Here is a 22,907-nt window from a genome sequence, read left to right as displayed (position 1 = left end):
TTAACGATTCAATTGTGCCTGTTACACTGTGTGCTTTATTGATTGGCCCGTGGTACTTGTGTGCAATACAACGATGTGTTCCCATTGAAAATCGTTGAAAATGCAACTTTTGATTTCGGGGTTTGAGGCTTTGAAGGCAAATATCTTGGTCAATTCTTGTTCGTTTTTCACAAACAGGGTGTCAAATGAGAAAACAAAGTCCAATTAACAAAATGTATATTTCAGAATAATCCAAAATTATCAAGTTTTTGAACAGCAAGGATGAATATAACTGACGAGTTTCTTTTTGTGCCTGGTGTATGGCAATAACATTATACTGCCGTAGTTGGCTGTGATAATGAAATACATTTTGCCCTTTAAGGTTTAAGATAAACATTATTAGGGTCATTGGGCATCCACTTATTTTTCTTTACAATTTTAACTAAAGCAAAATAACCAGGAATTCTGGCACTATGACCATATTGGGGGATTTCAATTTCTACATCAATAATTTCTCTTTTATCAATTGCTGATCGCATTTTAGGTAATTTATGGACAGATACATAGCCAACTGTATTCCATGAAGGGTCATCAGATAATTTAATTTGAAAAGCAACTGCATTGCGATCCACTGCATTTGTTGGCTCTGGCTGAACGCGAACTTGTACAGGAATTTTTTTAAGCATTTGACACCTACACATCCGGAGTATAAATTGGTAGCTTTGCCTCATGTTGCATCCAGTTAATCTGAACTCCTCCTTGAATACTCTAGTTGATTCTGTTAAATGTTGCTGCAACTGCTTTAACAACTCGTGCCCTTGCGGATCGTATTTGTTATTTGCCTGTGGCCCTGTTGTGCTGATATTATCTGTTGTGATAGTAGATGTATCAACTGCATTCATTGCTACCTGTAAAGAAAAGGTGTACATTATGTGTATTAGACAAGAGATAAATAGAACTGTTACATAAGGTGATAATCAAAATGTATCTTAACTTGAGAGGTTAAAAGCATATATAGTTGCTTGAATTTGGGGATGTGATTTGGGGAATTTTGTGACAGCACAAAGATGTATTTAAATCATGTTGAATGTTTACAGTTTAAAAGTGGATTACCTAGTTGGTAGACCTGTACCACATCCCCAATTTTAAGCTGAACAATCTTTAGGAGAGGGTATAAACTATCAATTTTGTTAAATTTTATAAAGGTAAATATAGTTTGTAAGTCTGTACATGGGCAAATTAAAGGTAAAATAAATTCTACAATGTATTATGACATGGCTGTAGAGTTTACAAGTGAACATTATATGTCTGTGCTTAAAGGTGTTCAATTTATACACAATTTAACTTTCTAATATTGTACAATTTGATGTTGAACAATAAATGTAACATGAGCTTCTTGCACAGGTCTGTTGACATTAAGTTCTTTGCCAAATTCACATTAAAGGTTACATGTACATTGGGTTTTGATATTTGGAACATTGTTATAGATCTTATGATGGTTTCATACTTCCTGCTGCTTGCCACTGAGCGGTGTGACTTTTCATAATGCCACTTCGAGGGTTGACAATCAGAAGGTCTTAACTCACAAAGGAATATCCTTTGTGAGTTAAGGCTTTCTGATTGTCAACCCTGACTTGTACTTATCTTATGAAAGCCAAAGTTGCTGCTCAGCACTGCTCTCTGCTCATTTGCCAAAAATTGTATCCTGTTCTCATACGTCAGAGCAGCAAGTTGACTTAAAGTGATCGATATATTAATTGGCTTGCTGCTGGTATGCGCAGTGAAGCAAAATTGTCGTCAGAGTGGCAGGAAAGTATGAAACCAGCATTACAGTTTCATAGTCATTGACTCAGAAAGTAGGCCTACTGTACAGTGTTTGTAGGTACTGTGTAAGAATATTTTGTGTGAGGAGACGTATGTATTTATTTTTCCATTTATGATAAGTTGAACTACCTTGGTAACATCATACAAGTATATCAGAGGAATTTCATCAGTAGTTCCATCTTTGGCCACTATCTGAAATACAAAGATGACATATATGTGTTAACAAATAAACTAAATATGAGTGAATATATATCATGTCGATGATTGATATTTATTTTAGTACCAGCAGTGAAATTCTGTTTCAACTTGACTTTGGTGATGACATCAGACTTGCCTTTATGCCTTTTTCTATTGGTACCCAGAATTTATATGTTGGCACACATAAATTTATAAATGTGCATCAAAATTTTGATTGAAAAATCAATGTTGCTCTAAACCCCTTCTCCCCCCCAAAAAAAAACACACATACTTTTTAAAATTTCTTGAGCACATTGTGCAAAATTTAATTGGGGTTAACAAATTTATCGTCACCCCACCTCCATGTTGCATATCATTATGGATTCTTTGATTTTAGTGGAAACTTAATGTTTTGGAAAATGTGTGTAGACTTGAAAATAGTTGTTTTTGGGAAATCTTTTAGATTCGTGGTACCGATCGGACAGGATAATACATGAGTACACCCAAAATGGTATTATAAAGTTCTTCTGTATAGACAATTTCAGCACTAAAAAAATTGTCAGTGGACTTTGCAAAAATAAAGAAATAAATTAAATATAGACCTGTAAAATTCTGTCCCACCACATTTTGAGGTGATTTTTTTAATGTTCCAGTAGGGACGAAAACAAAAATTTAGTCAAAGCTTTTCAAAATATCAACTATTATGGTACCGTAATAAATATAAATCCTGAGTACACAGAAATTGAATTCATCAAATTCATCAACTTTGCTATTTTAAACTTCTTTTTCAGGCCTTACATGGTAGGAATAGGAATAGGATGCCAGCAAATTCCATTTTCAGGGTCTATGGTGTAAAACATGGCCTGCCACATTTTGAGATGATTTTTTAAGTTCAGGAAGGGATGAAAAATTTCTTTCTTAGTCAATATTTTGCAATTGGAAGTGAAAAGACAATTTTGTCAGCTTTAAAGTGAATCAATTGTTTTTTTCTTGATACCAATGTTAGAAACAAATGTTTTGTCCCAGTAATTCAACAAATGTACTGTGTTCACAAATACATGAAGTTTATCATTCCGTCCCGCCACATCAATGAATTTGTGTTACCGTGGAAACTATTTTTCTTGTACATGTGAATGTACAATGTAGTCTGTAACTTACTTGTTTATATTAAGAACATGAAGAATGCATAAAATAAACAGTCACAGAGCTACAATTTAAAAGGTCTATCAAAATTCCAACCCGCCACAAAAGGGAATTTTGGCTCTGGCCCTCCTTTTGATCGTGTTATACCATGTAGGGATAAAATAAGCCGCTTCTTTTTTTATATAGTAAATTGTAATATTACAAATATATCAATATCATGAGAAATATTTGGGCTAGAAAATAAAAAAATAATTTGAGCTTAGAAGTTCAGTGTGATCAATCTGAGACTAGCATATAGTGTTACACAAATGTAAGTCCAAAAACTCATGTACGGTATCGTCGGTATGGTTTCCCTGTGCGATAGCAATGAGTTATTATAGTTTCAGATGGATGAAATATTATTACAAAGCAAACGCATAGTAATAATACTGTGTACGTAGGTGACCATTTCATTATTTATTATTTTATTAAATACCAACCATTTCATTATTACATCTGTTACAGGTGTAAACCATGCAACTACTCATGTTTCATGTATAATTCAACCACTCCCTCTATACCTTTGTACAGGAGCCAACCGTTGTTAATTCGTGATGAATCCACACTTTTACTGTAGCATATACGCCGAACGCCGAAGCGAGACTACGCTTACGCGAGAGCGCCAGTAAAATTCGCCATGCCTGGAACCTTTGTGCGTATGCAAGCTTACAAGTTGAATTCAGTATTTTCAGAGAGCGCTAAATTTTGCCGCTTTATTCTGTAGTTTTATTGCTGATATTAACAGAGAAATCATCGAAGTTTTTGTAAGGCTTAGTGACAATGATTAACTGACATTTCCTCGTGAAATAATCGTGAATTATACGATCTTTAGCTTCTTTTCGTTGTTGAAAGGATTCAATCATGTTTCATCGTTGTTCATCACCGTTTAACAACTCGCGTTCGGCGCGTCTGTGTGGTTTACTTTGCGCGGGCAGCTAAAGCTGCCCTCGCTAAGTAAACCACGCAGACGATGCGGCCGCATCGTTGTTAAACGGTGATGAACAACGGTGAAACATGATTGAATCCCTAAATCACATTTGTAGTTTAGTTTACAACCATATGAAGGTGATTGCAAATTATCAAAAGTTTCACAATTTATATTTTACGGAATGAGATCAGAGCAGATTAAAAAGTGCGGGCCAGAGAATTGAGTAAGCCCCCCTACCGTAGGTATTCATTACTAATTTATTATTAACTATATACCATCATCCTACTTAAAGAAAATCCCTGAAAATCAACAGAAAGCGATTAATGATTTAAAGTAAAGTAAACCACAATTATTTATTTGTATTAAAGTTTGTTAGAAATCAACATTTTATTCAAAATAATGAAATATTTGGAAGGTAGTTGGAAGTTTTGAGCGGAGTTGGGTAACGGGAAACTGGGAATCAACTTTCACAAGCCCAAATGTGACATAATCTGGTCCATGGGGGCCAAAGGCGGCAAATATGTAACTGAGATAAAGGTGAAAATATGGAGCCAAAAACAATAAAATACCGTGACAAGAAAATAGACATCAAAAATGTCATAACTTTAGGACCAAGTAGGCTACATATGTAGACCTTTGGTGTTTTCAGTAACTGATACTAGCCTATTGTATGTATGGAAATACGTTCAGTACCAGTAACTCAATTTTCAAAAATGCCTCCTTTGGCCCCCATGGACCAGATCGTACGTGTCACAAATGATGTGGATTGATGACAAATTTGATTTTGCCTTTTAGTAAATCATATTTTCATCATTCATACAATGTATCAAGCCAGGATATAAGCTTATTTAAAAGGAGTATTTCGTAATCCTTGCATCCTCTTTTTATGTCATTTGTCAGTACATCCACGAAAAAACTTATTCCGAAAAATTTCAGTTTCAGTTTTACGCATGATGTGTACACTGCTCCATACATACATACATGTAGATAATGTTAATATGTTGTAATTCGTACCAGAACGTATTTCAAAATTCACAACATTTTTGCTAAACATTAAATTGATCTGCAAGGAAATTTTTGTACATTTTAGCCAGAGGTTTTGGATAAAAGTATGATATAAAATTGATTGATTGAGCCCATATTTATTGGTCGAGCTATGAGTTTTAAAATATTGGACAAGACATAGTCGACGACAGACATAGTCGAGTCCAATATTTTAAAACTCATAGCGAGACCAATAAATATTGGGCGTAGCATCCAATTTTATCATTATTATGTGTTGGATCCAATATTATCACAACTTAGATCCATCAAAACATAATAATGTATTAAATTGTGTACTTGCATATACACTATTCTCTCGGTCGGGGCGCCACGTCACATCCATGCATTTGGAGTGAAAACAACTTATTGCATATTATTTGCAGAGAGTCGAACCTGGCACAATAGTGTGATAGCTTGTGATACACTCCAGAGTTCAGTGAATGCGAATGTTGTTCACTCCAGTGCTATTATCAACCGGTTCATGCCCGGATGTCCGACCGACAGAATACAATTACAGCCGTTCTTCCGTGATAAGTAGGGGGATGAGATTCTGTGGATCACGAAATGCCCTTTTAATTTAATAATAACTACAAATACAACACAGAAAGAAAATCACTCTTATTCAGCAATATCATAAATCATTGAATGATGTAACTTGCCTTGTGGCGATATGATAACTTCGGTACAATCTTTACTGGCAAATCCACTTCCTTGACTTCTTCATTCCTTCTACACCAAGAGCAATCACGAACTCCACATTGACTCCTCCTCACCATTCTCGTCTACCACATCACCTTGCACCCATCGCATATTCAAATTTATCATCTCCTGAGCCCGTAGAACTCCTTTTTCATCTAACTTAGTAATTGAAATCATTTTGTAATGCTCGAATTCGTTCTTTTGAACCAACCCAAACCCCCATCTACTCAACTCGGTCTGTACTACACGCACTGCCATTGTTGTTGTTGTTGTTGGATATTCCTCCTTTCAATAGGAGCACCTCCGAAGAGTAGATTTATGTTCAACAGGTACACTTATTCACAATCACAAAATAGTCACTAAAATAGTTCACTTGACGAATACTTATATCACATTTATCACTAGTTTGCACACACACACATAAAAGTTAGTACGAGGGTCAGGTATAATACTGGCAGCAGAAAGTTCAGGCGGAAGGATCTCTTTCGCGGATTCCTGGACGTAGTTGAAGAGCGATCCCCACTACACAGGCAGGTATCTCAGGCAGGTTGGCATCTGTAATCAATCAGACATACATTTATAAGATGAGTTAGGTTGAGAGGAGCAGGCGAAGCAGGTTTAACTGTCAAGTAGTGTACAGGCATCATAATCATGCATTATCAGAACAAATGTCAGGAGCGTGCAGACTACAGGCAATCATAGAGTCAACAGGCATGAGTCTACAGTCATGCCATCAGCAGGTGGGCGGGCAGTGTCATAAGTATAGCACTGGATTCAGGTATAAGTATCCTGGGCAACATATCCCCAAATACAATTATTAAAGCAAATGTCATTAAAGCGTGCAGGGATCACAATCATGCAGTAAGCGAATGTCAGTATTAAGCGTGCAGGCAGCAAAATGTCATGCAATCAAAATAATATAAACAGAAGAAAACTGTGATGTGTCAGTATTCACATAATCAGTGCAGCAGCAGTGTTCGTTCAGCACAGTGTTATTTCCAACATTATTTCCATACATACCATACCATAGTTCAATATATGGCACATCACAGTTTTTCTTCTGTTTATATAATATTTGATTGCATGACATTCTGATTGTGATGCCTGCACGCTAATGACATTTGCTGGACCATGTAATAGGACTCAATGGCATTTGAGATTGCCTTTTTTCCTTAATTCTTTATCTTCAGTTATCATGGTCATGTTTCTTCTCTTCTTTCCATTCATTGCAGGCTTACTTGCTTATGCCAACATGCTTTTTAGGCTGCATGGCTTGTGCATTTGCTTGAGCCTGGACCCATCACGATCCAAGTGTGGTAGTGTTTAAACAAACAAACAAACAAACAAACAAACAACATCTCAACAACAACAATCATGACAGTGCATGCCGCAAGAGAAAGGGCAATTATAATTTGGAAAGTAAAGTCGGCAGCTATACAACTTCCTTACCAATGCTATACACTAATCGCAATATCCTATAGCTGTCGAAAAGTGAATATTAAAGTCGACATTTAAACACTGAAACATACTTAACATATATTTCTCTCCGTAAGGGTCAACAAAGCACACTAATTCAACGTACTACCCCGTCGGCACAAGACTCAAGTAACGTCTGAAGCACTTTTTCAACAAGCCAGTGAATATGTTATAAAAATACTTTGTACTTAACTTTTCTTAAGTCTCCTTAAAGCATAAGCATGAGTACACTATTTAACATGTTTAAGCTTTTGAAAATGAAGGAAAAAATTAACATCTTGTTTTTTAAACATTCAAGATATCACGAGGTTCTAAATTTGCTAACATTCACTTTTCTTTTGTTTAACAAAGGTAGTTCTATTGAATTTAACACTTGCATTTTTTCCATTTTACTCCACAATTAAAGCACCTTTGATATCGTCTTTTTCTTCTCGGATAACTTATGGTCCATACAAAAAAAATGAACTTTTGCTATTATTTTTCAAAACAGTATAACTATACACTTTTATCTAATCAAACATTATATGCTATAATATACGTGTGATAATAAAGAAAATTGAACTTAATAACAATTGACTTTGATGGTAGAAAAATATTGACTTGAGACCGATTCATATGTTGTATTTGTAACGAATGAAAACGTCTTAAACACCTAAATTATATCAATAACCTCCGGGACGGTACAAGCAAAATATTGTTCGTTTATTTTCGAGTATGTTCTTTTATTCAAATTGGTGAAAAAATAACTTAAGGTGGATCTTAAGGTGGCACTACCCTGGGAGGCAAACATACTCAACGCTGGAATCGGCAGAATGGTAAGGATTATATGCAAATAGTTTGACATGTATTTAAGGCGAGTGGGATGGCAGGCCGCCATATTTTTCCAGGTTTAGCCAGTGTACTTCTTAATATTATTAATAATCTTATAGGCAATGAGTCAAGGAAGTAAGTATATCACATAGGCCTATATATTTCCATACGTCTTGCGTTTAGGCCAATAATATTTTCAAAACAAGAGTGTCGGGCAATTTCTCGAAAAAAATCAAATACGCATCAGGCAAAAATAACACCCCTTGTGTGTCAGCTATATTTGTCTCAATATTTTAGTGCAAACTCCGCTAGTCATGCCCCCTCCATCCCGCCTTAATTCAAATTAGGCACATAATATATATAGAACTTTAAACAGGCTTTTCAGCTTACTATACTTCTACGTCGGAGACTATTCTCTCCTTTTCCATGTTTACCCTCACATTGCTCCCCTCTCCTGCCTCTTCTCTCCTAATCTCCCTCTGTCTCCGTCTCTCCCTCCCCCTCTCCCTCCTCTCCCTCCATACCCTTCCTCGCTTTCTCAATCTCTTTCAAATCTTTTTTAAATTATTCTTTTAATAAATGAACATGCTATATTAGTTTTAGTCATATGTCATTGTAAAATGAACATGCTTATGAATGTACCTGAACAACTGCTTTTGCATGAGGCATGTATCGTGTACATAAGTTGAGCACATTAACTTTTTAGACTAAACCAAAACTTATTAGTTTATTAGAAATGTACATGATATACACACCATCCTCATCCCCGTGTAAATTCTTCAGGTAACCAATACTCCAATACTATTAAAAACTATCAAATTCTCCTGCACCACAAATTCAATTCTGTCCATTAACATATTCTACAGTTCTAAACAGTATTCTTTTCAAGTTCTTAAAATAGCCCTGTAGCGGGCCCTGTAGTTCTACTTTAAAGAGTAGCATTTCTATTTATGCCATGTTGAATTAACTTTCAACTTAAAGGCATTATATTTCGGTCCAGTGAAGTCGAAGTTACAACAAGCTGTCATCTCGGATATTTAAGAAGCGCTCGCTGAATTACCGCCAACCTCTTTTAGGACCCGTATTCAGCCAACCAATAAGCATCAAGACTTTTTACCAGTCTCATATTCATGATATTTACTCTGGCCACAGTGAGTGTATGCCAACACATTTTATACCCGACTCGAAGTTGACTGTGTGCATGCCATATCTGTCCAACGAATGCTATGGAGACTGATAAAACATCCATTGACAACTTTTCAGATTTCAAATTCTGACGAAAATCAGTGGAATAATTCTATGAGCTAGGATCTACAGAAGTATTTTCATATCTTTCCTTTGGATTTATAGGCTATATCGCTGGATTTGATTGGATAATACTAGCAGTGTATTTCTCAAATACCTTTTGCTTTACTTTAAAATTTAAAGATGAAGATATACCAGGAAGCATTGATGGAGGTGGTCTCCTTGGTGATGTTAACCTTTCTAGTGAGTGGAGTTTTTGGAGGATGTCGTGATGGTGGACCGTATGGAGACACTTTATGTTGTCAAGGCAAAGACTTATCTTGTAGAACTGACGGATATGTGCAGGGACAACGTTTTTATTCACAATGTTATTGCGATTCAGCATGTGTAGAAAATGAAGATTGCTGCTCAGATTACCGAGCAGCATGTCCGAGTAAGTACAAAATAAAAACTTATCGAAATATTTTCATCTGATGACAATCATCTGTGTTTGGGCAAAGAAAAAATCAACGTAGTGTATCATATTGATATTTAAAATTATCCATTTATCTCTGATTCATAACCATGATAACATGGGATGGGACAGATTACAATCAACAAAAACCAAAAATGTGGAAATATTTGTTTCTTCACCAAATAGGTTAATACAATCAATAGATCACTTTTTAGACTGAAAGTCGAGCTGAGCGTTATTGTAATAACTCTTTAATGTGTGGAAATGTTGAGCTATGTTGGATATTTGCTTTTCAAGAGTTTAAAACAACATTGATGTTAACGCAGATCATGATCGACATTTCAAGAGGCACACGAATGTCAATATTTTTGTAAAACAAAGCTACCGATAAAAAATATCAAAACAAATCACAAGTTTGCCATGTCAGGGACGATTTCGTTCAAATTTGAGTTCATACGTGTTTTCGATGGGCGATGAGTGATGGTGTATCATTATATATGTATGGCCGTTAAGTTGTGTGAACGCGCGTTCGAGTTTCGCACGTAAATTTACGTGCCTGTATGATCGCGTAAAAGGGGGGTACGGTGTAGAGAGGGGTATAATATAGGTGCATGGGTGTGTGAATAGTGTGCAAGCCATAGAGTTAGAATAGATGTTGTGCAACTTTGTGCGTATGTAGCCTACAGTGCTGGAGTGTGGGTGTGGGCGGTCTGGGGCACATGGGGTGTGTGTGGAGGTTCAGTGTGTGTGGAGGTTCAGTGTTGGAGTGGGCTGAGTTGTGGGTACGTGTGGTGTGTGTGAAGGTTTGTGTATTTGTTTTTGTTTTAAGTCCACTATTCCGAGAGTTGATACTTTAAAACATTATCTTACCAGATCCAGCAAGTTCTTGAAATATGTGTTTTGTTTCGTAAAGAGGAGAACAATGAGAATGCAATATATTTTTTTACATTTATAATAGTACACAAAACAAACGTTTCAATGTTATGGGAACGCATCATACCTGGTCAATTTCACATAACTATGTTATCATTCCAAATAATACATAGGCCTAGATGTGAGACATTCATTAAAACCCACGCATTGACGGAACTATTTACTCTATGAACATGTATGTAGAAGGTACTGCTTTCCCATTTGGACCATCAAATATATTTTGTATATAGGTTTAAGCCTATGTAAAATGCACTCTTAGAAAAGAAAGTTCCAAAGGAACCTTTTTGTCAGGAGAACCATTTTAAGAAAGAACCATAAAAGGTTCTTATGGCCGATTGAAGACATTTGTTGTTCTCTAAAACTCATGCACCTTTATTGGTTCTACTAAAAGGTTCTTAAATTTTCACGAACGGTGACGAACCTCGGAAGAAGGTTCTAAAACGACCCTCCCTATTCAAGCCTTTAAAGGTTCTCAAAAATTAAGAAACATTTGGAGAACCAAAAAAGGTTCTAAATGACATTCAAAGAACCAAAAGAGTTCCTCAGAGTGTCCATCCTCAGCTCCTTTATGGTTCCTCCTAAGAACCTTCAAAGGTTCTCTGTTCTCCTATAATATGCCTAAGAGAAACTTCCTTTTCTAAGAGTGTAGTGTGCATCAAAATCATTGGTACCCATGCATTAGTTTCAAGACTGCAACATCAAAATACAGTATTGGATCTAGTCCACGTAATTGGTCTAAAGTATAACACTGTAAATCACAGTCATTTAAAGTTGATCCAAATGTCATGAATGTTGCCTTTAAATTTTCTACAGTATACTGTGTGATATTTGGATGGAATATTTATTTGATCAAAGATAATGAAAGGAAGTTCTGTTTAGTTGAGGACTAAAATCGTGAATACTTTAGCGATCTTTGTTTGCTCGCGATCATGAAATAATGTTCTGAATATTTGAAATAGGCAAAAGCTAGCAAACAAACCATGTAAGAATGTGCACGGCGAAGCAGCTATGGCATTATGTAAGTGTCTATAGTCTATTTCCAAAAATTTGCCAAATATTATAATTTGACTTTTATTGCCAGTAAGAACTAGCTAAACATGCTAAAGGATTAGGATTTAGCTCTGTTTCATTTGGCAAACAGGATTAATATATATTTTTTCAAAAAATAACGTGATGTAATACATATTGAGTATCTTTGGTCTACGACTCTACGTACGTCAGGTGCGTGACAATTTGTCACGTATATAGCTTTAATCACTGACAATACCATTGACCAGTCATTGCGTTGACGATGGCATCGATAGGTGACATTTCAATGGTGAAATGTTGAAAATGTCACGTAATATTACACGCGATGATACCTCCTCACGCATCATCCATTGGTATGACGTATATAGTAGTATTGGCCACGCAGCAAGTTTCAAAATAATGATAGACTTAGAGAACGTCAGAACAGGATTATTTTATTTTTTTAGCAAAGGCAATAATATTTTAGAAACGGCGAAGGAGAATTTCGGACTGCCACCCAAAGTCTGGCGGTCTACCGCCATGGCTTGAAGTTAAAGGGCAAGCTGCAAGCAAATTTGTATTATGTTTCAAGTAGGAGCTAAAGTAGGCTTACATGTATATGTTGACGAATACCTTCATGAACACCATCCTTGAAGATGACATTTTCCGGCCGCATCCAGGTCTTGCATCTTTCCTGGTACCAGAGTCCTGAGTGGAATTCTGCAACAGTTGGTATAGCAGGAAATCTTGGCTTCCTCCCCACATTGCATCGTTTATTCTGATCACGTGGCACATTGCCAGGTGTTCTGCAATATGTTGCAGGCTATCATGTTTACAAATTGTTTGTTTGTACCTGGTTTGTTTATAAATAAAGATATCAACATCAAGTGGACATGGCATTTCAATAGCTATACAACAGAGTGAAAATCCGGGGTGAAAATGTGATTTTCATTATCTAAATCAATATATTATTGAAATATAACACTTTGATGTTTTGCAAAAGTTCATTCTACAAATCATATACTTTGAAAACTTGCTTGATTTATTGTTGTTAATGAGTTATGTAAGTTTTACAAAAGTGTTGTTGTTTCAGCCCTCTTTGCAACATAAGTCAAGAAGCACATGACCTATATTTGAATTCTTCTACACACTCGCTATGAATTGATCAATGCAATTTTTGCCGCGAAGCTCATTGCACTACCATTCGCAAGATGCTGATGTGAACTACCAAATCGCAGCAACAGTTTAAAATAGTTGCTAACCTAAAAAACAACAAATGGTAGCTATATTGCACGTACAGTGTTGTTGCGTGATATGTAAAGCAATAATTCAACATACACATGCCATGAGTCTCAAATGAGATACATTTTTGACGAACTGACGAAAAACAGCTCTGGAAACGTGCAGCTAATATTTTGTCTTCAGTCTATAATTCAAAATCGTTTCTTACCATCTTCTCATCCGATAGCCAATACCAACAATCAATTGCTGGATTAATTAACCTAATTATGATAGTGCCATTCATTAATTTACACATGCTGTTGACCAATTTCTCATATATTTGGAATAGTACACTTAGGTGACATGAAAATTATAAACAGTCAAATAGATCTCAAATTTTTCCTGGTGATAAGCAATTTCTTTCCTGAAAGAATATAAAAATCAGACTGAGAAGACAGCATATTGTATTCGATTTTCTGCCATTAGCAGGTTCAGATGCGTTCGATTTATGTATTAGGTGGTACTGGATGTGCACTGTTTTTCAGTCACTTAAGGAAGGGGTATGAACGTTTGGACAGTATTTATTGTGGGACATTAGAGCACATCAGACATATCGAATTGCATTCTTAATACGAAGAATGTCCTTCTGATATCAAATAATTTAGATTTTTAGAAATTCGCAATGTAATACACATTTTATGGCAAATCATTAAAAATTGATATTTTTGATATTTAACAGTACTTGAAGTAAACTTTTTAAATCTGATGATTTATATTTAAAGTGTATGTAGGTAGGATGAAAAGCCGACGATCAATTGAAAATTTTGACCTTTCGTATTGAAGATATGGATTTTTCCCCAAAATACCAACCAAAAAATAGGGTCTTTTTGGGAAAAAAATCCATATCTTCAATATAAAAGATCAAAATTTTCAATTGATCGTCGGCTTTTCCTCCCAGCTACATACACTTTAAGAATATATCATTAGATTTATAAAATTTATTTCGAGGACTGTATAATATCAAAATTTGAAAATATCAAATTTTAATAATTTGTCATAAAATTTGTATTATATCGTGAATTTCAAAAAATGAAAATTATTTGATATCAGAAAGACATGCTTCGTATTCAGAATGCAATTCGATACGTCTGAGGTGCTCTCATGTCCAACAAAAAATACTGTCGAAACGCCATAAGCGCTCATTCTAGATCCCTTAAAGTTATTTGTTCCTTGATCTTACGCATTTGGTAATTGAATTTTTACTTCATGATTTTATATAGTGTATACAAACTAAATCTGGTTCATACTTTGCAAGCTTATGTATTTGTATTGTAAGTGTATTCGGAAAGTATTGTCTCACCGGAGCTACAATTGCAACTATCTTGGCTATTTAAAAAAATATTTCACTTTATCAACAAAAAAATTGAATTCACCGGCTACTTTGTTCTTTCTATTAGCTTATTAGCAGGTTATTTTAAAACAAAATTCTGGAATCAACGTTTTGCATCTCTTCGTGCATCGTCTTTTCCAATATTAAACACAACAGTATTCTGGACCTTATTTGCATCGCGGTTGCATGAGCTTAGAATGAGATTGTGTCCATTTGTCCGAATATCATAATCGTCGGCAAATAGCATTAATCGGTTCACAAACAACAATTGTATAATCACCAATGTACTTTGCAGCTTAGGTATGTCTAATTAGGTTAGGGTGCTATGTACAATAAGTATTAAATCCATATGTTGGCATAAAGTAGACCAAGTGTCTGTAATTAATACAGTGGGAAAGCATTAATTAAAGCATTTTATTTTGAGAGAAATCTAAATTTAATGTTTATATTCCAGATTTTCTTTCAATTGAATGTTACTCTCGGTGGTTTTTTAGCCTATTTTGAATACGAGAAAATATTTCTACAGAATTATGACACAAATATATTGAAATGCAAAGAAATCAATGCCAGGTGTGTTACAGGATAGGGGGCGTTAAAAGAAGTTGTGTTAAAAAGCAGATATTGACCCAGTTTAAGAATGTTTAGAACTAGGGTTAGGGGGCTGGGGGTAGAAGTCGAAAAAACAAGAAATTATGCTCATACGAAAACGTACTTGATCTTTAACATGACCGACCTAACATTAACTATGGTAACAAGATTAACGCCTACAGAAGATTCAAAATCATAGTATTACGGTAATATCGTGTATGTTGCTGTTAAAACCGTTATTAATCGAGAGCTTGTAACAGGTGCATGTACCATGTTACGCAGCTATTGAAGATGGAATGTCAAATTGAAACATTCAAAATATATGTGCTACAAAGCCTTTAAAATTGTGAAAACGATTATCTCAATTTAGAGTAGTAGGGCCTATGCTGAAAATGTAATGAAAACCAATTCATTATCGAATACCGTAATGATTCGCGTAATGGCGCACATGGAGTCCTTTACATTAGGGTAAATATCACGTACAAATAGGGAGCTATTAGGCGAATCTTTACGGTATTATGCAACAATTGCTGAATGACAGAATATTCAAATAAAACTCAATATTGGCCAATGTAATCCTCATTATTATTCCACAATGGTAGCTAATGGCGTTCACTGACTCCTTAAGAAACAAGAGCTCTGTGTGTATTATAGGTTTCATCAAAATTTCACATTCTGCTTTTATATTATGCATAGATCATTGCATTGCTAGAATTCGGTCTCTGACTTTCGAAACTACTTTGGATTTGATAACATTGAGCCTAGAGCTTAGAGGTCCTGCCCTTAGCCAAACTCATTGATTTTGATTTCAAATATCATGTAAACTATGAATGAATTGACATGAAAAGGGGGCAGGTGAAGAGCCTCCCGACATTAAAGCGTCCTCATGTTCCCAGCAGCTGTTATGGGGTTCTCACCTTGTCAATTTACGTTCCGGTTTGTTTGACGCGACCCAACCAACGTTCAAGTTCATCAAAATAAATAATGAAGTTAAACCCGATCGGTCCTTTGCTATTTTATCAAAAGATGTACTCTAGGGAGGAGACTGGAGTAGTCGGACACATTGTGTAAATTTTTAGAGAAGATGAAACATCTGCATTGCCCTGAGGAGGTTTTTCAAATTGAGGGATATCCTGGGTGAAGAGGTAACACAAGCATGACAAGACAAGAGTCCCCCAACGCAAAGATCTTCAATTTGATAAGATTGTGTAGTCTTGTACTATTGTAAAGAACAAAGTAAAGATATACGATTATACTTTTCGTCACCAATGATGTTTGTTTCCGAATGTGCTTATCGAAACCTTAACCATGGCGTGGTTCAATACAACATGCCATCTTCAAGGCAAGAGAATCAAATGCTTTTTCAAAACCAATGAAAGCAACTTTTTCTTTTCAGCTATAATATTATGGTTGGAATTAGAATTAGGAGTAGGATTAAACACAAACTTTAAAGGTATATTCTTGAGTGACATGTCAATTTAAAGAAATGATATATTCTCTTTTCGTCACCTATGATTTTTCTTTCAGAAATATGCTTATCTAACCTAATATTTGATTTAATAAAAAATAACATTTTAAGTATCCTCAACAGAATCAAATGCTTTTTTAAATTCAATGAAATCAACTTCATTATGTCTGTGAGTATGTCCAATACGGAATATTCACAACACAGTAACACTGCTATACATTTCTTACTAATTTCTGACTTGGTTGCTGCCAGCAACACTAACGCAATATTGGTATGTTTGAATTGAATAAGTCTTGAATATATATATGTTATCGGAACTCGCAGCCGACATTGAATATCAAATAGACATGTTTTAACCATTGACAGGAATCAGGATGCATGTATAAGGACTGCAATCAGTTCACACTGTAAATCCAAGTGTTTAGGGTTTCTGTTCACTTTTAAACACTGCTAGGCGTTTAATTTTTCTTTACACAGGTATAGGACACCTATACACCCAAACATCGAAGTAAACACATACACACCAAGAGTAAACACATGAGAGTATTTAGATTTTAAACATTCAACGTGTTTACTTTCAAAATTGTTTAGAAAGTAAACGCACCAAATGTTTACAAAGTAAACACATGCGCATTCACTCTCTGAACAATATGAAAGTAAACACATTGAATGTTTAGAATCTAAATACTCTCATGTGTTTACTCTTTGTGTTTAGGTGTTTACTTTGGTGTTAAAGAGTCCTATATCTTTACTGTGCAAAGAATAAACGCCTAGCAGTGTTTAAAAGGTGTTACAGAAACCCTAAACACTTAGATTTACAGTGCAGGGAACACTGCAACAGTAATACAGCAGCATACTTTTCAATCACTCTTCGTGGTTAATTTCAGTGTGGAATGAAGAAAGTAATATCAATACAAACAAGAAATTCCGATCCAAAAACAACATCAACATCAAAAGTAGTTCAGTGATGACAGCCATACTCATGATAATAGTCGTCAGAACAAACCATATTGCTATAGTTCGTGCGTGTTTTGGTTGGTAAGAGACAGTGAGGACTAAGAAACGAACGTGTCAGAATGTTGTTTACCTGTAATTGTGTCTACAAAGGTAGATGACGATTATAGACATCCTCAGCATACGCGGTAAAACATCATCAGGCGCAGGGAGCATTATATTCAGATATTTGAGAGTAAAAACAAACAAATAACAAGTTTTGTACTTGAGGCTTAAATCTAGATTTGGTAAATAAAACAAATTAATGATTATTGTATTCAGTCATATTATTATTGTATAATGAAAGTCAAAATACCGATTAGTTAATAAATCATATCAAGTTAGTACGCTTTTAAACCACCAAATCCGTTTTAGGGTTAGTTACTTTTTTAAGGTGGGTGTTAGTGTGATGTGCCCTGAGTAATTTAATTTGATTATTTATTATTGTTTATATCTAAAAGCTATGTCAAAAATAATAGAAAGGGGAAACCAAACGTTTGTGTATTATTACATGTTTTGGGGGAAACCCCGTTGGTTACAGTAAACAAACTCAATCAGAGTTATTTTAATAATCTTTATTAAAATAATCTTGAAAAACTATTCCAGAATATCCATTGTGTTGCACAATTGTGGAAATCCCCAAGATTGTAAAGTGAATATGACATCATTTTGGGAATCCCTCAGGAAGCTGAATGTGACAGAATGGTCTGTTAATAGATTGTGCGTATAAAAGGTGAACGCTATTGGCAGAATATGAAGAGAGATTGTAGACTCTCTATGTACGTGTGTTGGTCGTCGTTGTGCTTCAAAAAGAGGTATACATTTGAACCATCAGTTTGCATAGCCAATAATGTGCTATTTTGATACAGCAACGAAAGAGATTTTATGAAGGTATTCCTCCTCCCCAAAGGAATAAAGTTTTTCTTTGGACTTGCTGGAATCTGGTTTATAAAACAACACATCTGTCAATAAAAAGTATCAGTGCAGAAAGAAGCCTGTTTCCTGGAGAAAGAGAGTGATTGGCGAAAGAAGCATCATAGTTGGAAAAAGTGTCATCTGTGCGGCCGGATTTAAGTATTTGGAGAAAGTAGCACCATTTCTGCGCGAGGATTTTATACGCAAAGGATATATAAATGCATGTATTCAGTGGACTTCGCTGAGCAGTGATACTTCGCAAGTGAACAAGGAAGCCGTCCATGCAGAACATTACAACAGAACTCTATGATCAACCAAGAAGAAGACTGCCGTATTGAAAAAAGTGTGATTATATTGCTATGTAGGCTCATACGTTCCGGTAGTTAAAATAACCAAGAAAATTTTAAAACTTTCAACGGAAACTGAAGGCAAATAAATAAATATTTACCTGCTAATATTTTCGGTAACTAACTGTTACCATCCTCAGGCAGTAATGACTGGCTGACTGTCTTCTTCACACTTGGATGATTTTGGTGTTTCTAGAAGACAGTCGTAAATTCTCGGAAGATCCCGGCCCCCGTCTCTGTTGAGCTTGACTTGTTTTTCCTGTCTGATGGCTATGGACTCCTTTATCTTGCGATTTAGGAACTTGCTCGAGAATTTACGACTGTCTTCTAGAAACACCAAAATCATCCAAGTGTGAAGAAGACAGTCAGCCAGTCATTACTGCCTGAGGATGGTAACAGTTAGTTACCGAAAATATTAGCAGGTAAATATTTATTTATTTGCCTTCAGTTTCCGTTGAAAGTTTTAAATTTTTCTTGGTTGTGATTATATTGTTTGTGCACTATTGTTCATGTACATGTGTCAATCATTTTACTGTCAATTAAGACTTACATTTTGTTAACTCAATCAAACAGTGTATCATTGTTGTGCATTCGTGTGAATTTGGTTAAAAGGTGATTTTGGCCTTGAGTCATTACGGCTCGTATAAGTTAGGATTATGATTAACATATTAAACACCAACTTTAAAGGGTTTTCTGGAATATGCCTCAAATTCGATAGGACATGACATTTTACTCCATGCACTGTGGTTGAACTCACACGCGATTAACATTTGTTCGCAAAGTGTCATTTCTAATATACCACCCATCACAATATGAACGCAACGCCCAGAATTCGCGTATTACCCGTATAATAAAAATGAATACTGCAGTTCCCGATGAACATCGATGAACATGAATCTGTATGAAGCTCAGAATGAGTTATTATAATTTCATTATCAAAATGTCAAAATTGAAATTGTTTTACTTTTGAATTTATGAGTAAATTACGAGTTCGAGAGACTGAGGGTAGGCCTATATATGAAATTTGTCAAATTTATACATCACATTATTCGAATGGGCCAGTTGTAAGATCAATAATTGGTTAAAATGTGTTCCTTTTCTATTTATCGAAACATGTACTCCAGAGAGGAGACAAGATGGAGTAATCGGACACAGTGTAAATTTTCAGAGAGGATGAAACATCTGCATACCCCGAGGAGTTTGTTTTTTCTAAATTGAGGAATATCCTGGGTGAAGAGGAAAAGTTTTCACACAAATGAAACATGGTCGTAGCAAAAAGTGTCTCAACCGAATCAAATGCTTTTTCAAAGTCAATGAAAGGAATTCATCATACCCGATATTTTGTTCAATATCTAACAACCAACGAGACACATTGACATTGCACAAGTTGATGGTCAATACATGTATGTGTGTCGGTAAACTCGGTATGATACCGTAAAACCTCGTCTACAAGCATATAGTGTGTTTTTGATGAAAGCTAAATTAAAACGAGACATTCGGTAATATGCCAATACAATAGATTGGTCTTACAATGCATATGGTAATTGTTTGTATATGTTTGTATCGGCAATTAATTTCCTCGAACTCCGTGATTAACATTATAATTTTGTCGATGGATGGCGTCTGGATTAATTTAGCTTTCATCTAAAGCACTCTATAATTATGCTTGTAGACGAGCTATTACGGTATATGGAATTGCAAAAAATTAAATTAAATGAAGTATAGGAGGAGCAGGTCGATATTGCAAGCATGTATTTTCTTGTACAATTCCTTCATAAAGTGTGCTTCATAAATAAAATTGAACCTCTACAGCATGCTACAGCATGTCCATTTCCGCCAATCAGCTGCAAACGAACCAAACGCCAGGTATATATTTCTTCATGATTTCCGACGTGGTTGCTCTTGCAACACTAGCGCAACTGTTTGTATTGAATAATGAGTCTAAAATATTATGTTATCGGAATTCGCAGCCGAAATTTAATATCAATTATGTTTAAACTATTGCCAGGAATCAAGAGGCAAGTAAAAAACCTGCATCAGTTCAGGCAACATCACAGTGATCGTGGTGATCCACTCCAGCATAGTTTTTACTCACTCTTCATGGAATTTCAATGTGGAATGAAGTATTCAAATTATATAAATCAATACAAAAAGAAATTCCAATCCAAAAACAACATCAAAAGCAGTTTAGTTTTGAAAGCCATAATCATGGTAATAGTCATCAAAACAACCCATATTTGCTACAGTCCGTGCGTGTTCTGATTGGTAAGAGACGGGGAAGGACTAAGAACACGAAGAAACGAACGTGTCATAATGTTGTTAGGTCTGTAATTTTGTCTACATAAGTGGATGCTGAATTTAGACATCCTCAGCATGGTCAGTATAAACATCATCAGACGCATTGTACATTTATATATTCAAATATTTGAGAGTAAATCTATTTGAGAGTTCATGAGTAACATATATCTGTAAAGTTTGCGCCAAAATCATGAAAATAATCGTCCCAGATGCAAACATTACAGATGTTACTCGTGAGTTTGGGTACAATGGCTTCCCATTCCATCGGAGTTTCTACGAGTTTTAAAGAGCTTAGAGGAGGATAGAAAAAGAAACATGTCTTCTACTTCTGGTGTAAGAAATGTTAGATGGACAAGACATGAAGTCAACAACATGTCACCTGAATCGTGACCCCAATGACCTATGAAATTCTTCCGATTATCCACGTACTCATGAATGAATGACAGCGTGCTTGCCGCCAAACTCTATATGGCTCTATCGATGAACTCTACAGCAACTTTGTGTCTACATTATTTTAAATATCATAACAGCAAAAATAACTATTTTACGCAATTTCAAATAATGGCAAATGTAATTGGTTTTGAAGATTTTTATTTTTTCAAATTATGTAATTTTTATTATTTAATACCCGGTCCACATGAAGAAATACGAATTTAACTATACCATTCCAGTCAATTAGGTCTTCTGTTTTTTATGTTAATTTAAAACCTTTGGAACCTATAGACACTACCCTAACATCCTAGCTAGTCATTTAGGGATTCCCCTCCGGTCCAATGGGAATGACCAAACTTATTTCATAGCATGTTGAAAATGTGTCCCGAATAAGTTTAGTAGAACTTGTGACACCCAAATGGTATATGTCTGTTAAAATGGTTCTACGACACCAAATATAAGCAACATTTAAATTTCCATTCAGTCATTTTGTTCTAGAAAAGAAAACTCTTCCAAAAGTCAATCGACGCTTCATCCTTCATGGTATCAGCAATGTCTGTCAGCATTACCAGAATGTACTGCTTGTAGTTAATTCACACATACCGTCCAAGATATCTATGCCCAATACTAGTATATCCATTTGTAATACGAAGTAATGTGGACTATTTTAATATCCTGGTGTCGCATCAACTTCAAAGTGTTGAACTTGAGGACATCTGAAAGACGAACAGACAGAATTAAACTGTACTTGAATTTATTCTGATGTTGAAGTAATCAAGAAAATAATCTACTTTAGTAAGATCAACTATTCATTTGGTAAAATAACAAATACATCTTTGCAAATTATTACATGAAAACACTTTAATGCCGCAAAGAGAAACGTAATGTTAATGTTTATGAGAAGCATGATTTCTATATTTTGTTTTATATAATATTGATAAGAAAAACATTTAACACGATCAAGTTTGACATCAGGAAAGTACAGGCTGTATCAAAATGATTGGTACCCATTAATTTTGATGTTTATTAAAAGGCTGCTTTGTCCAAATGCAACATTAGCTCCCAGCAAACACAAAAATAATAATTATATGGCTTTAAATATAGCATTACGCCTCAAATTAATGTCATTGTCAAAAAACGGGAATGTGCTACATAGTTAGGAACCGGGGGCTGGGGCAGGGGCTCAGCCCCCTCAATAACTTTGGTGCGGGGGCTAGAATACCCCCCTCCCTCCATAAGCCTAGGTGTTAAAAAAATTGTGATAAAATAAGAGGGAAAATGGGTGTTTGTGACCTATAATTTGCACAATTTTCTGAATCCGATGGGGGAATCCCCCTCGGCCACCCCCAGAGTGCCCCAACAAAATTCTTCAAGTTTCAGCCCCCTCCTTGTTGAAAATCTTCCTAAGCCAATGTACTACTCTGTACCATGTAAGAGTGAATCACCGATGTTAACATAATACCTGTGATAAAGATGCCTGGTTGCTCATGTTGCTT

General features: G+C 35.4%; 1 protein-coding gene across 1 annotated transcript in view; it reads left to right on the top strand.

The window, feature by feature from the left end:
- The first annotated feature begins 9,271 nt into the window (after nucleotides 1-9,271).
- LOC140162764 (somatomedin-B and thrombospondin type-1 domain-containing protein-like) overlaps nucleotides 9,272-22,907 on the top strand; it is a 28,789-nt gene continuing 15,153 nt past the window's right edge. Inside the window, exon 1 of the mRNA XM_072186060.1 lies at nucleotides 9,272-9,797. Within this exon, the coding sequence (XP_072042161.1) occupies nucleotides 9,548-9,797 (250 nt within the window). The 5' untranslated portion in view covers nucleotides 9,272-9,547. The remainder of the gene's footprint in view (nucleotides 9,798-22,907) is intronic.

This window comes from Amphiura filiformis, chromosome 1 (genome assembly GCF_039555335.1).
Source record: "Amphiura filiformis chromosome 1, Afil_fr2py, whole genome shotgun sequence".
Taxonomy (NCBI): domain Eukaryota; kingdom Metazoa; phylum Echinodermata; class Ophiuroidea; order Amphilepidida; family Amphiuridae; genus Amphiura; species Amphiura filiformis.
This window is presented reverse-complemented; position numbering and strand designations above follow the sequence as displayed.